The sequence below is a fragment of the Aspergillus karnatakaensis genome (genome assembly GCF_047715665.1).
Source record: "Aspergillus karnatakaensis strain CBS 102800 unplaced genomic scaffold BJY04scaffold_36, whole genome shotgun sequence".
Lineage (NCBI taxonomy): Eukaryota > Fungi > Ascomycota > Eurotiomycetes > Eurotiales > Aspergillaceae > Aspergillus > Aspergillus karnatakaensis.
In genome coordinates, this window is record NW_027395748.1 from 84,249 (window position 1) to 101,898 (window position 17,650).

General features: G+C 50.0%; 7 protein-coding genes across 7 annotated transcripts; 3 read left to right on the forward strand and 4 right to left on the reverse strand.

The window, feature by feature from the left end:
- Positions 1-13: 13 nt before the first annotated feature.
- On the forward strand, positions 14-2,062 carry BJY04DRAFT_193234 (putative endosome-associated ubiquitin isopeptidase (AmsH)). Its single transcript, XM_073711878.1, has 2 exons — positions 14-332; positions 393-2,062. The coding sequence occupies exons 1-2, from the start codon at positions 186-188 to the stop codon at positions 1,890-1,892; spliced, it is 1,647 nt and encodes a 548-aa protein (XP_073569418.1). The 5' UTR covers positions 14-185; the 3' UTR covers positions 1,893-2,062.
- A 141-nt stretch (positions 2,063-2,203) lies between these two features.
- On the forward strand, positions 2,204-3,437 carry BJY04DRAFT_208534 (putative oxidative stress response protein Oxr1; the record flags this gene model as incomplete). Its single annotated transcript, XM_073714001.1, has 2 exons — positions 2,204-3,225; positions 3,293-3,437. 2 exons carry the CDS (start codon positions 2,204-2,206, stop codon positions 3,435-3,437), a joined length of 1,167 nt encoding a protein of 388 aa, XP_073569419.1.
- A 426-nt stretch (positions 3,438-3,863) lies between these two features.
- On the reverse strand, positions 3,864-6,921 carry BJY04DRAFT_193237 (uncharacterized protein). The gene is made up of 3 exons (XM_073711879.1): positions 6,661-6,921; positions 4,939-6,503; positions 3,864-4,885 (listed from the first exon to the last, which is right to left on the reverse strand). Exons 1-3 carry the CDS (start codon positions 6,677-6,679, stop codon positions 4,067-4,069), a joined length of 2,403 nt encoding a protein of 800 aa, XP_073569420.1. The 5' UTR covers positions 6,680-6,921; the 3' UTR covers positions 3,864-4,066.
- Positions 6,922-7,128: 207 nt separating this feature from the next.
- On the reverse strand, positions 7,129-8,379 carry trm10 (tRNA (guanine(9)-N(1))-methyltransferase; the record flags this gene model as incomplete). Its single annotated transcript, XM_073716731.1, has 1 exon — positions 7,129-8,379. The coding sequence occupies one exon, from the start codon at positions 8,377-8,379 to the stop codon at positions 7,129-7,131; it is 1,251 nt and encodes a 416-aa protein (XP_073569421.1).
- Positions 8,380-8,851: 472 nt separating this feature from the next.
- BJY04DRAFT_219949 (putative NADH-ubiquinone oxidoreductase subunit GRIM-19) lies at positions 8,852-9,506 on the forward strand (the record flags this gene model as incomplete). The annotated part of the gene is made up of 4 exons (XM_073716732.1): positions 8,852-8,902; positions 9,035-9,141; positions 9,227-9,379; positions 9,458-9,506. The coding sequence occupies 4 exons, from the start codon at positions 8,852-8,854 to the stop codon at positions 9,504-9,506; spliced, it is 360 nt and encodes a 119-aa protein (XP_073569422.1).
- A 303-nt stretch (positions 9,507-9,809) lies between these two features.
- Positions 9,810-14,605, reverse strand: BJY04DRAFT_193249 (karyopherin MSN5). Its single transcript, XM_073711880.1, has 10 exons — positions 13,296-14,605; positions 13,054-13,242; positions 12,534-13,005; positions 12,363-12,487; positions 12,243-12,314; positions 11,967-12,191; positions 11,813-11,916; positions 11,508-11,766; positions 11,315-11,457; positions 9,810-11,266 (listed from the first exon to the last, which is right to left on the reverse strand). Exons 1-10 carry the CDS (start codon positions 14,124-14,126, stop codon positions 9,934-9,936), a joined length of 3,753 nt encoding a protein of 1,250 aa, XP_073569423.1. The 5' UTR covers positions 14,127-14,605; the 3' UTR covers positions 9,810-9,933.
- Positions 14,606-17,630, reverse strand: BJY04DRAFT_193253 (sterylglucosidase 1). Its single transcript, XM_073711881.1, has 5 exons — positions 17,459-17,630; positions 16,906-17,403; positions 15,919-16,850; positions 15,554-15,872; positions 14,606-15,503 (listed from the first exon to the last, which is right to left on the reverse strand). Exons 2-5 carry the CDS (start codon positions 17,287-17,289, stop codon positions 14,853-14,855), a joined length of 2,286 nt encoding a protein of 761 aa, XP_073569424.1. The 5' UTR covers positions 17,290-17,403; positions 17,459-17,630; the 3' UTR covers positions 14,606-14,852.
- Between the last annotated feature and the right edge of the window lie 20 nt (positions 17,631-17,650).

The window sequence follows — 17,650 nt, forward strand, 5'->3', positions numbered from 1 at the left end:
CTTTCATCCCCCCCACCACCACCACCACCACCACCTTGGGAGCTCTACCGTTTTGTTTACCCAATTTCTACTCCAGATGGCTCTATGATGGACTTCATCCTGATTATGACCCTCCTGGCCGTCCGTGACATCACCTGACTTTCTTGTTTCATAGGTATCCCAACTCTCCTAGACTCACAACAATCATGACCTCTCTCCCGCACCCCCCCGCCACAGGCAGCTCTGCTCCCCAGAGCGTGGAGAAGCTCAGCCGCTTGGCTCAGGACTATAAATATAACCCTGCGGTGCCCCTGCGATACTGGCTGAGGACGGCCGCGACGCTTGTTCGTGAGGTTTGTCGTCATCCTGTCAACCAACTTGAAGACTCCGCAGCGCTAATACGTCAGGCTTAGGCCCAAATCTACCTACGTGAAGGGCACTATGAGCAAGCATACCTCCTTTTATTTCGCCATGCCCAGTTGGTCCTCATAAATTTGGCCGATCATCCGGACCTGAAAGACGGCAAGGATGCGAAGGAAGAACGGAAGGCTTTGGTCGCTGCTGAGAAGGAGGTACAGCAAAGTCTGGAAATATTGGAGAAACTGAAACCACGAATCAATAAGCGATATGAGCGTTATACACAACTGCTAAGCGAGAGGCAATCTCGTAAGTCTTCATCCCCTGTCATAAGCCCTTCCGCATCAAGTCGACATCTGTCCCCGCCAGACCCCGCTCTTTCAGGCGTCGTCGAGCCTCTTGAAGCCGGAAAGGATAGTGAGCTGGCTGTAAAGCTTGCTCGGACGGAAATTAGTCGCAGGGCAACTGCTAGGAATGCAATGCGCCAGGATAGACTCAATGCCGGAGATGAATGGAGCCGGCGAGCAGCAGGGGTATGGGGAGACTGGGAAGAGGCCCTACAACGAAACGAAACACGGGATCAAGAAGACCTCACCCAGCGTATCCAGAAGGTGAGGCTCAACTTAGAAGGCGAGTCGGAGACCGAGAGTCGGGTTCCCAAACCTGTAACGCGCCCTTCCTCGGCCGAGGTCCCGTCTACTTCAACCTACAAATATCCGACCGTTCCCCGACAGAAACATCTCGATGTCTCATCTCCCCCGGTGAAACTGCCACTAACCGGGGTGGATCAATTCTCAAAGCCACCTACTCTTCCTCCGAAAGAGAAGTTCCAGGCCAATCACCCAAGTGGTCTAAAGGGGCTGCCAGCACGTCCGGACAAGATCTCGCCCGAAACTTTACCAGAAGCGCCACCTACGCTACCCTCTAAAGTGGCAGATGATGGGCGCAGGGGCTTGGACCCTTCGAGTTTCACATTTAAGCCGTCTGCGTACCTCGAAAATGGCACTCCTCTTCGCACTGTCTTCCTCCCACCACAGCTTCGCTCCCACTTCCTTTCCCTTGCTGCGTCCAACACTCGCAAGAACCTGGAGACATGCGGTATTCTGTGCGGGACACTAATATCCAACGCTCTATTCATCTCAAGGCTCCTCGTTCCGGAACAAATATCTACCTCAGACACTTGCGAAACAGTAAATGAGTCCGCAATATTTGACTACTGTGACTCCGAAGATCTATTGATGCTTGGCTGGATCCACACCCACCCAACTCAAACCTGTTTTATGAGCTCGAGAGACCTGCACACACATTGTGGCTATCAAGTGATGCTACCAGAGAGCATAGCCATTGTATGCGCCCCAAGTCAAACACCCGACTGGGGTGTCTTCCGTTTGACCAATCCTCCAGGGCTGAAATCAGTTCTGAGCTGTACGCAGACCGGGCTCTTTCATCCTCATGCGGAGACAAATCTATATACTGATGCATTGCGCCCGGGGCATGTTTTTGAGGCAAATGGACTGGAATTCGAGACGGTTGACCTACGAGTCAAGAGATCATGATCACGATTAACGGCCATATTTTATTGATTCCCCAAGTGTTTGTTTATTCTGCCCTTTCTTCTTCAACTGTACATATATAAAGAATCATCCAAGATCTCCTGTACCTACCTACCTAGTGTTGCAGGATAAGCTTCGGGGATCTCCCCACCGAACCAAATTCATACATTTTTAGCCTCAACTCCACCTTTCCAACTTCCCAGTTCCCGGCCATCAACTACTTTCACCTCATTCGTCTCATCCTACAGTCCTACTAGCTACTGTCACTCCGCCAATTGAGGCCGGATTCTCTTTCAGGAAAAAGCGGCATCTCAATGTCGTCCGTGTCCCAACCCAATCTCTCGTCCTCCAACGCCCCCGCCACGTCAACCTCATCACCAGGAACCGACCCTCCATCCTTGGATTCCACCACCAACAAGAGCTCCAACAGCCCTCCTTTTCATCAATCCGCTGCCTCCTACCTCTCCTACCCCGTTACTCACGTCGTTTCGGGTCTCTACCGCCGTCTCACGGATCCCCCATCGACAAACACCACCAATATGATGTCCCGACTTCGTCGCAGCAACCCCGACCCCTCCTCCTCGTCGTCATCCTTTTCCTCCACCTCCCAGCACCAAGTTTTCACCCCCGTCCGCACAGTCTCCCCCTTTCAACCACCTCCCCTTACTCCTCTCACCCTCCTCGCAAATGAAGACCACACACCGATACCACTTCCGTCTCAGAATCAACTCCTCACCCGCGCCCTCGCCGAAGAAATCCGTCTCCTCGTCCCGCCTCGTCTTCAATTAGTCGACACCTGGCGATTAGCATATAGTCTTGACCGCGACGGCGCATCGCTCTCAACGCTCTACGAAAACTGTCGCGCTGTCTCGGCACGCAGCCCAAGGGCCGGATACGTTCTCGTTATACGCGATGCTTCCCCGTCAGCGTCTTCAGTTTTTGGTGCTTACATGACCGATCCCCCACATCCGGACTCGCACTACTTCGGCACAGGTGAATGCTTCCTCTGGAGAGCGAGCGTGCTTCCTCCACCTGCAGCATCATTTTTTAATCCCGACGGGGACGAAAGCGTCTACTCAGAAGAGGCACTTGAGAAAGCAGGCTTTCCTCCCCCACCAAGCGCCGACACCACAAATGTCGGTCGATCCACAACCCTACGAAGCGACAAACTACCATCTAAACCAAAAGCACCGCATACACACGCCATTGCGCAAACTAAGGTGTCGAGTAGCGGTACAACCACCCCCGATCGGATCCGGTTCAAGGCGTTTCCCTACAGCGGGATTAATGATTACATGATGTTTTGTGAGACGGGATTTCTTAGTTTAGGAGGAGGGTGAGACATTCCCTGTATACGGATTTTAACAAAGCAATGCATGATTAACAACTATTCTTTCTCATAGCGATGGACACTACGGCCTATGGCTCGACTCAATCATCGAGAAGGGCGTTAGCGCCTCATGCCAGACATTTGGAAACGAGCCGCTCTCCGACGAAGGCGTCAAGTTCAACGTTCTTGGTGCCGAGATTTGGTATGTCGGTACATGATTTACCCATTAAATTACACCGGATCATTTTTCTCTTCTATCTTGGGGTCCTCTCAGCGGGCACAATGGAGCGGGTGAAAATGGCTTGAAACGAACGAAAGAGGAGGATCAAAATAGGAGAAACATCTCCACTCATTTACTACTAGCATATAATCAAATACCCGGGGCATGGAAAGGCTGGTTTCCATCATGTCTTTGTTTTCCTTTTGCTTCAATGCGGAGTCTAGGGAATTTTTGGTGGTGGGTGGCTGGGAAAAAGGAGCAAGCTTAAGGTTCAGAGCGAAACGACACAGCTGAGGTGCTTTCATGCACATGCATATGCCGGAGAAGTACTCGAGGTTACACGACAGCGGGACGTTTGTGAATTGTTTATTCTTGCTAGCTTGCGACTAAGTACTATCTAAGCGTGCTCTCAGCACAGTGGAGATTCATACCAATCCCTGATTGACTCCAAGCGAAAACCCAAATGAAATCATAGTACGGAGTAGGTTGCAAGGCTTGAGAAGGATGAAAGTGGCAACGGTAAATCATGAATAGCTCAATAGTAAATAATTACAAACAACAGGGGTATGCAATGTAAAAAACCAAGTATCATCAAAGCGTGACCAGCGTAAAAACAAATATAATCCACTAGTAAGGTGAGTTGACAATATCATCCCTACCGAGACGGCTACCCCAGCGAGTGCTGCGACGGCTAGGTGTGACTGGGCCGGCGATACTTTCCCGGGTGGGCCTCTGAAGAGCCCTCTTCGCAACCATATTAACCTCATTGGGAAGGGCAACAATAACGTTCTTGTCAGAGCCGAAACGGAAATTGTCGGCCATAACGTCCTCGGAGTAGCGCTTGATATTGTAAGGATCCTTGCGACCCGCAACAACCTTCTTCAGACTCCACGTGATAATGAACGGGCCTGTGGCTGTGACAATAGAAGTCTCCTCACTGTCAACGCCAGTGTTGAAGCGGGCAGGGGTGAAAGAGATGGGCTTCTTCGTTTCGTGTTGGAATTGGGCCACATGAGCAGGCGTTAAGCCAAGACGACGAGGCTGAGGCTTGGAGTCCTTAGCGAACGAGCGCTCAAAACCAAGTTTGCCTTCGTTCTTGCCATCCTTTTGCAGCGAGTCAATCAGAAGGAGATAAGTACGGCAAGTTGCGAGCACCCAGCGACCATCAGCAGACACATCCAACCCAATAATAGGCTCTCCCAAAGCGGGAATATGGGTCTTCGCGTTGATGCCGAGACGGTCGAACATGCGAATATCACCCTTGTTGGAGGCGACGGCGAGGTAACCCTTCTCAGTCGTAGCAAGAGCAGAGAAATCGTTCTTGCTAGCATACTGCTTCAATTCGGCATCCACCAACTTGTTTCCGGCAAGACGAGGGTCAACACGGAACAAGGCATTCTTGGAAACTCCAACGAATGGTTGAGCGGAAGTCATTTGAGAGAATTTCTGCCAAGGTCAGTGAATATCGGTCAACAGTGTGGTCTGGTAAGCAAACTTACACTCTCAGGAGCAAAGGTCTCAACTGGAATATCATCATGGACTTTCCATTCATCGACAATCTTACCATATTCCAAATCCATCCGGTACAAAGAGTTGGGGTTGTCGCTGTTTTGCATAATCAAGTTCGAATCTTCAGCGTGCAGCATGACCTTCTTAGGGCTGAAAAGTTTGCCTTTAGGAGTTTCCACTCTGGAAATGTTCGTAGAGAACTCCAAGTTGTTGTCCGGCGTGTGCTTGAAGACGCCGATCTTTGAGCCACGAACCACGAACGACCGGTCATGCTTGTAACCGACAGCGAGTTGAGAGTTGACGTTGCCGTCGGTGTCACGAGTCACAACATCATCTTGCTCTTCATCAGAATCATAATGTTCACTGCGCTGACCATCGTGGTGGTCCTGTTCTTCTTCTTCTTCTTCTTCCTCCTCCTCTTCTTCCTCTTGGGCCTCTGCCGCATCCGCGTCTTCCATCGTCAAATCTTGGAAAGCGTCGAAGACATACTCCTTGTCGTTTTCTTTGACCTTGGTCCATTTGACCTCATTCAGTTGCTCCCAAAGGGCCTGTAGTAGTCCCTGCTGGAAACGCTCTTCCGTTTCCTGGTCTCTGAAACGCAGAAGCCAGGAATAAGCGGTTCCAGTTTCGTCATAGTGGTTAAAGATGAACGACAGGTATTCGAAGTTGAAAACCGGATTGATATCCGCTACCACAGCTTGTCCAAGCCATTCCTTCTCCTCTCCACTGATTTGGAGCCAGTACTGCCAGTCGCCGACCTCTGTCACGGTGGCAAACACACTCTCGTCCTGGAGGACAAATGTTCCGGTCTGAAAATCGAAGAGATGCAGCTCTGCCTTCTCCTTAGTCAGTACTTCTCGGGCTTCTGGTTGGGCTGCAGACGGTGGGGCCACTGTGGGTGCATCATTCACGGCAGGCGCGGTGAGTTGCTTCTTGGAGCGGGTATACTCAGCATCTCGAACCATGGCGGAATCCCGAGAAGCCGTGGAATGTGTTCTTGTCTTTGTCGGCGAAGCAACGGGGCTTGCGGAGGGGAGTGGCTTCTCCTCCTGGAAGGAGAACTCGTGGAGTTCCTCCTGGGTCGCCTTAAGAGCGCTCCGACGGTACTTGCGCTCGTACTGGCACTGGTAGGCTGCCAACTCGAAAGTTGCAACCTTGTCTGACGGGACGGAAGAATCGCAAACAAATTCGAAGAGATCACCAACGTCGCCACTGAGATCACGCCAAGCTAGAATCTTTGAGCCTCCTTCGCGAACCTCAGAGCGGAAGTGGAGGTTCTGATCGAGAAGAAATGCCTTCTCGTCCTTGTCTAGGGCGTCACTAACGCCCTCGCCGTCGTCGTCTTCTGCGAGTTCCTCCTCTCCTTCTTCGTAGGCCCGCTGGATCACAAGCTGGTACTGAAACTCTTGGCCTGTTCGTCGGATGGAAGCGGCGGCGTCCTTGAAGATAAGTTCGGAGTAACCCTTGGGTGATAGTGGGCGGACGAGGTAGAGCTGGCCTTGTGGAATGTCGATGATGGATTCTTTAGAGCTATCTCCAAAGATGAACTTGCTCACTATAGGTGTAACACGGGAGAGTTAATGGTACGCCCACACGCAGCAGGTGGAAAGTCAAACTGAGGGCGGTATGGGGAAGGAGGGGTAGATCGCGGGGTAATGAATCAAAACAGATGAAACCAGCAAGAAATGAGAGACTTAGGCAGGGACACTTACCATTCCGGAGCATGAACATGTTGGCGGAATCTCTGGCTGCTAAGCAACAGCTGATAGCGCAGTTTGTTTGTTTTTGCGGGTTGCGAGCGAAGGTGGCCCCAAGCAGGGATTAAGCAAAAGTGCTAACTAAGGTAGACAGAGGGCTTGGAAGAGTTCAAAAACTCATAACTCTGTAATAGATTTTCCGGTGAGTATTGCCAGATAGTGGATGTTGAGGTTTAAAAAGAAAGTGATGATATGCTCCATGGACTTTTTCCATTTAGCATTGAGGGTCCATAACAAACTACGTAAATAATTAAAAGACAAATCTCGGTTATGTCACCGCTCGGTGGCAACCGTGTGGCGACTTGTGGCGTTCCAGATTTGTGGCGGTGCTACACATGGTCTCTCCAGAGTCCAGAGTACTTTGGGTGTCTGTGTATGAAATGTTTGTGATTTCTTTGTGTTATATATATATATGAATATTCTTTATGGATTCACAGAGTTGACCTTCTCAGTAGGGTCATTATTCTGCGGCGCACCAGCTTCAGCAGCTTGCATAGCTTCAACAGCCTCAATAGCTTCACCTTCTGCTACTTCTGCTGCTTCTGCTGTTTCTTGCTCATGGTTCGATTCAGCATCTTCACCCTCGGGCGTCGCTTCTCCCTGCTGCTTCTGAGCGTTGCGCAGAGTACCGCCTTTCCGAGCTGGAAGGGTCTGCATGAAGGCTTCTCCCCAGTCCTGTAACTGCAACCACCGAACCATGATTTCCACAACGTGATTCGTCGCTAGGACTGAACGGGAAGCCATTTGTATATATTCTCCAATCGGAAGTTTGGCCGTTTTGATTCCCAGGTCCGTTGCTCGCTTGTGACATATCCCTTTATGTCGGTTCTTGTCCACCAACCCGCCAATGATGTATGTGCTGTATGGTTTGAGTTCAGTCAACGTTTCTGAACTGTCACTTGACAGATATACAATCTCTCCATCCTCAGGTTTCGCATCTGTCTTGTCCGCAAACGGTCCGGCCATTTTCCCTCCTCGCGGCCCCTGCATCAGCTCATGCGCCTCTTTCGCAGCATGGAGCCAGTCTTCTCCGATAAAGCGAATCCCCTTCCAGTTATCATGTGTCTTGTGGAGCACCGTCTCGAAGCGCTCCTTCAGAAGCTTGTCGAATGATGATATAACCATGTGCGCTTGGTATGGGGATTTGTGATTCTCCGAGTACGACCGCGTGAGCTGTTGCGCAAGAGAAATTCGTTCCTTTACCATCATCAGATCGTCAAATCCACAGTCGATTATCAGGGTAAGCGGTAGCCGCGTTGAAGGTCCGGTACGGGTCGACGAGGGGAATAGCCTTTGCAACTCCTCCTTTGTATCCCTGCCCTGTTCTTTCGCTTCTTGCCAAGCTGCGCGCTTTCGTTCTTTCCTCGCGGCAGCTTTTTCTTTCCGCTTGACCTTGCGCAGTTCGCGCTCTGACTCCCATTGTTCTCGTTGAAGCTGCCGCCTCAATTGCCGTTTCGATATATTCTGCGTGGTTGGCTCCGATTCATTCTGTGTAGTACTGGCTTCTTCGGTCTTCTTTTCTGTAGTTGCAGCAACGCCCGCATTCTGGTTGTCGGCCTGCTCGGGAACAATATCTGGCGCATCGCTGATTGCGCCAGTCATTAGCGGCTCGGTATCATGTGTGTCGGGGGCATCGAGCTTCTGAAACTTTCTAGGTCGTTCTTCTTCCTCCATTGTGAGATTGATTGATTGTAGGTGTCTAGCAGGTAAGCTTCATGTCGAAAAAAAAGCTTCAGATTAGACCAAGCCCCACATCCGGCAATTGCATGTGGCTGCTTTAGGTCATGTGACTCCATCTCAAGATCTCGCTTTCAACCTCCCGTTGACATCTTGGTTGGCCTTGTTTACGGAGTAAGACACCCGCATGGCTCCTGTATAGCTGCCGTGCTGAGAATCCAGGGCATAGGTGATCCGAGTTGACGTCGTTGACTTGCATATCTTCAATTTTCCACTAAACGATCGTCACATTGAAAGAATCAGCCAATCACCACACCCGTAGCACCCATTACCAAACCCATATATCCTCACGTGACGTGCCTCCCAACTTCTCCGCCAGCTCCATCATCACCACCGAAGACCTACTCCGAACGAAATACCCCCTCTCCACACCCATTGAAGGCCGCTGCCGAGCCCGACAGTCGCCAACATGCCTCAAGATATGCCCCCCGTCGGGGGCTACCGGGCAGTGCAGTACAAGGTACGCCAATTTGCAATCCCTCAATCTCCCTTCGACCTGCGACCGAACCACCATTACATTCGTCACGCTGCAATTAAATCCCAGCCGGGATGAGAAGATCAAATGAGATGCTAACGAAGGTCCGGGTAACAGCGCAATGTGCCAGCCCGTGGCTTCCGCCCCATCACCTACCTCGTCGGCATGCACCTCTTCATGGCCTACGGTTACTACAAGCTCTTCCACGGTATCCGCGAACAGAAGTACGCCTTCCTGCCTTATACACCTCAATCTCTTCGAGCACCAGGGCCAGATTATAGATGACGACATGCTAATGGACATACTTAGCGAACTCGCCCGCGAGAAGATCTGGGGCCGCCTACACATCCTCCCGCTCCTGCAAGCTGAGGACGATCGCGACCATGTCCGCCGACACCTCGCTGACAAGGCGCGCGAGCAGCAGCTTGTGGGTACTGAGATCAAGGTCTACAACTCTGACCGGTGCGTACAAGCCCGCTTCCATCTCCCGCGAATTGTCCTTTGGGTATGGTGGAAATGAACGTGCTAACTGGTGTATAGTTTCATCCGCCCTACCTTCGCCTACACACCGGAGAAGGCTATTAACTAGAAAAATACATGACGTGCTGCGTGGTGACTGCCGCTTTGTTCAAGGAAGTGCATGGATTGAGGTGTTTGAGAAAGAATAGACAGGATTTATGCGATCAGGGATCGTGGATAAACAAGACAAGATCCAGGTCGTCTACTGAAGTGGAAGGTTCAGGAAACAATGTACACTGTAGATACACCGTCTGGGAAAGGACAGACTAGTTTCACAACAATTTCTTTTCGTTTTTGTTCGCAACTTATTGCTTCTTACAATATATCAGTAGATCTAGCTTCAATCAGCTGCTACAGGACTCCATATACATATGAGCAGATATATAGCCATTATCGTATCTAAGTCCTAGGGATATCTATTTTTCTTTTCCGGACCAAGCAGACTATACCCGACGCTGAAGTGAGCTAATATACAAAGCAGAAGCCTATACATATCCTTAACCAAACATGTCCGCAATACCGGACAAATCCGGCCCATCGTTTATATCGACTTTATGGCCCTGCTGAGCTTCCATCTCGTTACTCATATATCTCTCCTGGAGTGCGCTCCGTGCTCTGCGGCGTTCTTCACGGGATCCTAAGATCTTCCCTTGCTCAGCAATACTGACTCCTCGGAGCCCTTCGAGAAGGTCGAGGATTAGAGCTCGCTGCTGCCGTGACGATGTCGAGCGCAGGAGAGCGGCCTCGGTAGCCGCTACCCGTTGCTCGGACATCCCGGGAAGGCTGAGGATCAAAGCTTTGGGTGTCGGACTGCTCGATCCGTATAGAATCCAGATAGACGAGATGAGCTGGGCGAGGTCTTTCTGCATATCAACAAAGTAGGGTTCGTGGACAGAAGTTATGCAAGCTTTAAGAACTTCGGAAGAGATGAACTCGCGTATAGTTACCACTGTTTGTGAGCTTTCGGGGGGAGCAAAGTCCTGAAGTATGGACCGGATGACCCGTGTTATGATGCTACAGCAACGCGTATCACGCATGCGCAGTGCGTGAGTGCAAAACAGCATCACCGGTTCGAATATCTCAGGGGAGGAAAGGACGAAATGGCGGATTGAGTCTGATAGGGGTGGTGGGTGTTGCGCTGCACTTGGGTCCGCGGGCTCATTATCAGGGTCTAGGCATTTGGAAATTAACTTGGTGGGCAAGTTTGCGAGTTTCGCGTTAGGTTTCGTACCTCCTCGTTGCGGGTCCAGGAGGCTTGCTACCATGATAACCGCAGAATACGTCAGCTGCCGCAGAATGCTCTCTGACTTCATCTCGTCGGCCAAGTCACCGTCTCCTAAGCCGGCTTTCCGTTGCTCAATGACGTCCCATTCGGAGGTGACTTTCCGGTCAATGTTGGTGAACAGGGTGGACAACATCGGAGGTAGGAACTGGTTGCGGAAGCGGACGGGGCAGTCATCAATCAGGCACCTAGAGATGTTGAGAAGAACTGAAAATTGATGGGAGGAGAGATGAGGGGAATCCTTGAAAAGGGCCTGGGATAAGGGACCTGGAAGTTCGGCAAATCCGTAAAAATGCTCACGCAGCCTACTCATGCTGAAAAGCATCGAGTAGCAGGATTCTCTGACTGCTCTGATTTTTCCTCTTACCGAAGACGCGAAGCCCTCGAGCGATGACCGCGAAGAAGTTATCTTTGCGTAAAATTCGTCTCGGCTACCGGTCGAAATGCCGGCTTGCCAGAATCTGTCTGTGAGGATCCGTTCAACAACGCCGCGCATATCCCCAGGCAGGCCAGTCCAGTTTTCTGGATTGTGAAAAGCATGTGCATTGCTACGAGATTGTTAGCCCGACACCATCAAGGACATGCATGGCGATTACCTAACAAGCTGCAGTAGGGTCGGTAAGACAGTCGGGATAATGTCGTGCCAAATAGTACAGGCTAGCTCATACGGCGGCTCGGACTTCTTGAGCTTGTCTGTGGAGACAGCAAACATTGTCTTAGTACCTCTCAATGGCAATTGCTGTGGAATATTAGCTGTTGACTTCGGAAACTGTACTTGATGTTTGTTACCTGAAATTTCCTGGTCATTTCCTCCTGCACTCGTTTACCCTCTAGGTCCAGCGTTACCACTGACCAGTCCGGCTCCTTTTGAGCCTGTTTCGACTGCATGTATGGCCCTACATCCTGCAAACCGAGCATGTTGCAGAACCCTTCGAATGTTGAACACATGTTGCGGAGCTCATCATCTTGCCATGCTTGCTTGATTGGCTCTACAAACGAAGCAAGACGAGACTGGCGCAGATACGGGTCAATGTTATTTGAACGTTGCCTAGGTAGGTTAGTTCTGATAGAGGTAAAGATGGGTGTAGCCCTACATAATGATTAGAAGGATCGAGGTAAACTCCATATGAAGCTTGTCGTCTACTCGGTTTGCCGCGGTGATTTCTTGAATTTTCGGTTCAAGAAGGTCATAGAAGGTCTGATGCAACCGTTAGTATTATCTCAAAATCAACGGAATGAAACCCTTACGGAGAAGTAATCAGCATAGCGTGTTGCGAGCCGTCGCAGCTCGTGACTAGCTAGTCCATGGAGCTCTTTCACGGCTTCCGAATAAGCCGGATAGTCGGGCTGGTCCGGAAGACGTATCAAGAGGGTGTACTCCAAAACTTTCAGCGCGAAACTTGGTGTTTTGTCAAGCGCTTTTGCTGAGATGTCGACGACAAGTTTCACAATACGCTGCTTCAAAATCGGGTCCTACAGCGAAATGTCAGCCACGTCAATAAGCCACAAGTTCACACAACGAACCTCAAAATTTCTATCCATTAATTTAGAAGCCCATGTTTCTAAGACGTTTTCCAAGTCGGTACGTCGTTGCTCCTGTCATTGAATTAGTATAGGCCCTAAATTGAGTACCTCGAGGCGTACATCTTGCTGCGGTGTTCTTCCATGTGACGAGACCCATTTCGTATACCCCTTCAGTGTGGCTTCTACTACAGCGAACTGTGTGTCTGCACGCATTAAGGGCACAGAGTGCTTTGAGAATGAATTCACTACAGCTGGTCAGTTTATTTTCTGCAGCTGGGAGATGAGACTGACGGCTGAATGGTTCCACATCATTGTAAAGGTTGTTGAGGTTGTGATCAACGCCAAAGAGGATATGAGGAATGGCCTCTTCTGGCCTCTTCTGGACTATTGTCTCAATAATGGACGAACAATACCGTCGATAATTTCCGACAAAGGCATGCCTTTCCGGGACGGTGTCAATGTCATCGTGAAGGAAAACTACAGTGGGATCCTCCGAGTCAGATGGAAGAGACTCCCAATGCACAAGGCGCTCAGTACAAATGGTTAGCAGTGGAGGAATGAGGCTGATAACGACATCCAAATCCCCCACCTTCGGGGAAGCAATTAGTTTAGACCAAATATGCAGAACAGGTATCGAAACGGTGAGACTGCGATGCTGTACAACGTTTGACATGAGATGAAAGAAAGATGGCAGGTCCAGTTGGACTGCACCGTCGATTGCAAAGCCTTTTTCTTCCAGAAATCCGGCAACATATGAGATCATCTAGCACGGAATTAGTGTGGTCATATGTTCCTCAGATGTAAGACTTACCTCGGAAAGCTTCTTGGATATCGTGTACTTGGTGTCATCTGTGTCTTCGGGGCCCACAACCGACCACTGGAAGAGCTTCAAGATGACATTGATGGATTCTGTCTCATACATAATATGCACTAGTGGTTGAAATTCGTCCATATCGTAAGAAGACCTGCTATATAAAGCATGCAAAGCTTCAACTGCAGCCTATACATCTCCATAAGCGCTATACATGTGCAAAGAGGACGACTGGATCTTACCAAAAGTACTTGCTCATCAGTGCAGGTAAATGCCCTAGCAATGCTCTGAACGCATCCTGATATAAGAATAGCTTTAGGGATTGACCATAAGAGCACTGATTTCAAGTTCGCCAGAGCTTTCAAGGCAGCATCCTTCGCTTGTTTTGAATGCTCGAGGTTTCCGATGCAGTCCTGAAGGAACGCACAGATTCTGGCCAGCCAGCCCTCTTCACCACAGCGAATTTCAACATGGTTGTCCCGCTTCGGGTTTGATTCTTCGAATACAACCAGTGGCGTGCATATTTCAATCAGAGACCGGTTCAGATCAGTTCCACGTAAAGACGAAACGGTATCTTCCCGGTAGAAGATATCTTCTGAGAGGGTCTCCAGGACAGACAGAACCAGTTCTTTATGCACGAGACTAGCGTTCCAGAACTGAACGAGGCGCTCATCCATATCAAGCCAGTCCAACCCCCAGCTCCGTTTGGCAACCTCAGCCCATAACTGCGGAATCTTGTTCCGGATATACACAGGGTCATCCGGCTGAATAGATTCGGCAAGTTTGAGCACAATATCCCTCAAGCCCAAAATCTCAACTGTAGCGGTGAACGAGGTATGGCGTAGGACATGGTCAAGCAGCGTCAACCCAAAATAGCGAACCAGTGCATCATTCTGTCTGCGAGATGCTAACTGGAATCCGTTCCGCGCAGCGGATGGACTTCCCTTTTGCGATTCCACAAATTGCAGGGCCTCTCTGCGAAGCTCATTCGTTGATGACGGGTTGTGTATGAGCTCTAGCGCACGAACGATATCGGCCATGCTGCCATCAGCCAATCCCTCTTCCGCCGTCATGGCTTCACCGAGGGCAGTCGAACAACCGCTAGAAAAAGAATTACTGCCTTGAGACTTGAAGATGCGTTTCAGGGTTGTTATAACCGACTACCACTTGTAGGAGGGTAAAGTATGATGTCTATTTTTGGGTTGGTGTGAAAGTGAAAGTAAGAGAAGACAAATGACTGGTTTTTTTCCCTTCCTTGTCAAATGCAGTGCTGGGATATCAGAGTAAGTAAACCGCGTGGCGACCAACGGCAGAAACGGTCAACAACCAACCCGGCTCGCGGTGCAAGGTCCAATTAGGCAGGGTACCTAAGATTGCGGCTGAAGTTCGAATAAGGCTGCTTCCCCAGACGGGCGGGTTAAGGTGTCTTTGTGGGAAATGGGGAAGGAAATAACCGACCTTCCCCGACGACGAAATCTGAGATTCAGAGCCGGATATATCAGCCTTGATCGAGAGGTTGTTGACGAATGGTTTAGAGAAGGCGGTAGTTACTCCCAGAGTCCCAGCAGGAGAATTTTCCACGCGCTCCCGCCGCAATGACCACACCACCCCGGGGCAGTTCCTCACCGCCTCAACCCTTATCGATAACGTGGTAAATCTATAAGATTGGAAGAGGGGAGCTGGAGGGGCGAGCTGGAGCATGCAGACCAACACTAAACCGAAAAAGGTCTTCGCTATTACTATTCATCAAGTCTGCTCACGGAGCGCTATAAAGATGAATCAAGGGCACTACTAGCCCCCTACATAATCTCGCATCCACCCTTTTGACACTGTTCAAAGTAGCTCAAGTCCTCCGCTGAAGGTTTCGGCAGAGCTCCGCCCTTGCGTTTGACTCCTTGGATTTTAATGTTCTGATCTCCTTCTGAGTGCCGCCAGCGAAGCCGCTGAAATCGAGCAGACCTGAACTCTACATAGTCGATTGACCACTCCCCGGAGCTCACGCGGACCTCAGTTTTGTCCTCTGGAAAGTGGAATTCAGGCAAGTATATCTCCGTTGGTGTGTCCTCCGCGGTGGCTTTGTTCCCGACAAGGCTCAGAGAAAACGTACAATTTAGCAGGTCAAACACATAGTCTGATACCAATCCATTGGTGAGCACTGGACTGGGTCGAATATAAGCCTCCGCAGCACGGTAACCTAGTCTATCCTCGTCAAGCTGGGAAACGTCCGAAGTTATTGAAGGTGTCTTGATAGTGTCCTTAAGGTTTCGAGGACTTATTTGCTGGTTCGCGAGGTGGTTCTGACTTGACGAATAGGATGGTGATCGATGGTCTGACGGATTACCTGACTCATGACCCCGTGACAGATATTTACCACTGGGAAGCTCAAGGTCATCGGCAGAATAGATGGATAAGTCCTCTCCATTCCACTGATCGCCCCATTCATGATCATTCTGGAGTATATGTTAGCAGCGTGCCATTACCTGCACGATATGAACCATACCTGTGCTGTATAGACCCACAACGTGAATCCGTTCGAATCGCTCCCTTCGAGCGCATAATGAATTGCATCCATCGCGCTGATTTGGCTGCTATAGTCGCCGGTTTTGTACGCATACTTGTCGTCCATGTCGTACGGGATTCCAGTCTCTGTGAATATCAGAGGGTGGTTGCCCATATATCTTAAACTCTCATCTCGAAGAAACTTTAATTGATCGCGTAGGCAATTTCGGATCGCTGTCTCGCCTAGTTTGACACCAAAGGCCGGGGTAAGGTACTTTCCACGAAGCACACCGATAACGTCCACATTATAGAACCGGTTCCTGTAGGTGTCAGTTGAGCTAAGCGCTTCAACTAGAACAGACTAACCAATGCTTTGACATGAGCGTAAGTCCATCGTAATAATGAACAGCATGGATCATATTCGGATCATCATCGATTGATCCCTTGAGGTCAGGGGGAATCTCCATAACCGGGGGCTGGCAAAGCATGATTGAATCAGGCCAGACACTTCTGATTGCTTCGGTATACGCTCTATAGTGCTCCAAGAAATAACTGTTGGTAAACTTGTCATAATCCAACGGCTCTCCGGTCCGAGGCTTCTTCGCAAAGTAATCTTTTTCAAGAAGCTCATCTGTTGTAGGATCCCAAACTCCATGCTGCGCCCATAAGCATTCGCCAAGTTTCCAGTTAGGGTCCCTAGTCCAGCCGTACTTTGTGTCGTCGTAAGTCACCGGCAACCAAGCAGTCTCTCCCTCTGGGTCAACGAGTTCGCGACCACTCTGATATGGGCCAAACCCTCCGAAACCCCAGACTGACTCCTCACAAGGGCGTCCAGAGCCTGTAAGCATAGCTTGGAAAGCGGTTGGTGATGTGCCTAGCTGAAGCTGTTGATCGGGAGGAACGATGGATATATCCTGAATGCCGATCAGGCCTCGCTGAGGCTCGTTAAGGCTCTCCCATCCGAAAACGACTTCGTTCTCGATATCACCAGCATCGTGGATCTTTTGTGCAAAATATTTACATGCAGCATTGAAGTGTCCCTGGAGGTAGTCTTGGATGTTAATGCCATCAATAATCGCCTTTGGGGCAAAGTCGCGCCCTGCCCAAAAGAGTGTAAATATCGTTTGGCAGACAAGTCTAGTGTAGTTCGTGGCCCAGATCATTTTTGGGAACTTAGCAGGATCATCCCAAGTATTCTGCACCAGGGCAGCTTGGGTTTTCTTGAAGCCCCTGGGATCTAAACCTGCGGCGTAAAGTGTCCAGGCAGGAGCACCAGACCCTCCTGACAACCTAGACCACTAAGCACCATTAGCCGATATGTTACCAGTCCTTGAGTCACAGAATGAGACCTACCACATCCTGATGTGGATCCATGAATACGTAAAACTGATACTGCTTCGCGATCCTGAGCACCTCAATGGTGAAGGAGATCCATTTATCATCGTATATACCGGGTCCTTCATGCTCAATAGCCTCCCAAGTGAACATGTATCTGATAGTATTATAGCCCCAGCTCTTCAGTCGTGCGAAATGTGTATGTGCCTCGTCGAGAGAGAATGGCCGTCCAACAAAGGAGACGTTGTCTGCGTCAAAGAATCCTTCAGTGACGTTCGAGGGAACATCTGGAGATTTCGGGTATTTGGCTTCGCCAGCGACGTTTATTCCTCTCAGCGTGATCTCACGATTTTGGGGATCTTTGAACCTTGTGCCTTCAATGCGAAGACGCAGTGGCGCCATCTTGGGTTATACGGGTTGGGTGGTTTAGAGAAAGGGGTCGCGATCGGTATCAAGGGTAGCACAGGCGGTTTGATGGTGATAATTAGTACAGTAGTAGAAACGAAAGCTATAGGCCTGATTGAACATTCATCAGCTGCCAGTCTGACGATAACTGATAAGAGCTGCTCACCGTCTCTGTAACTAGATCTCGCAAAACGAATGAAAATAGCTAACAATTATCATGGATCGGTGAATTTAGAGATAATGGCAGTAAATAGAGTCTGCACCAGGTTTTGGACTGAGAACAATAGGTAAATGTATCAACGGATCTGCTTAGCTTGTGGAGGGTAAGGAAGGAGGAGAGCTGCAGCCAGCAATGCGG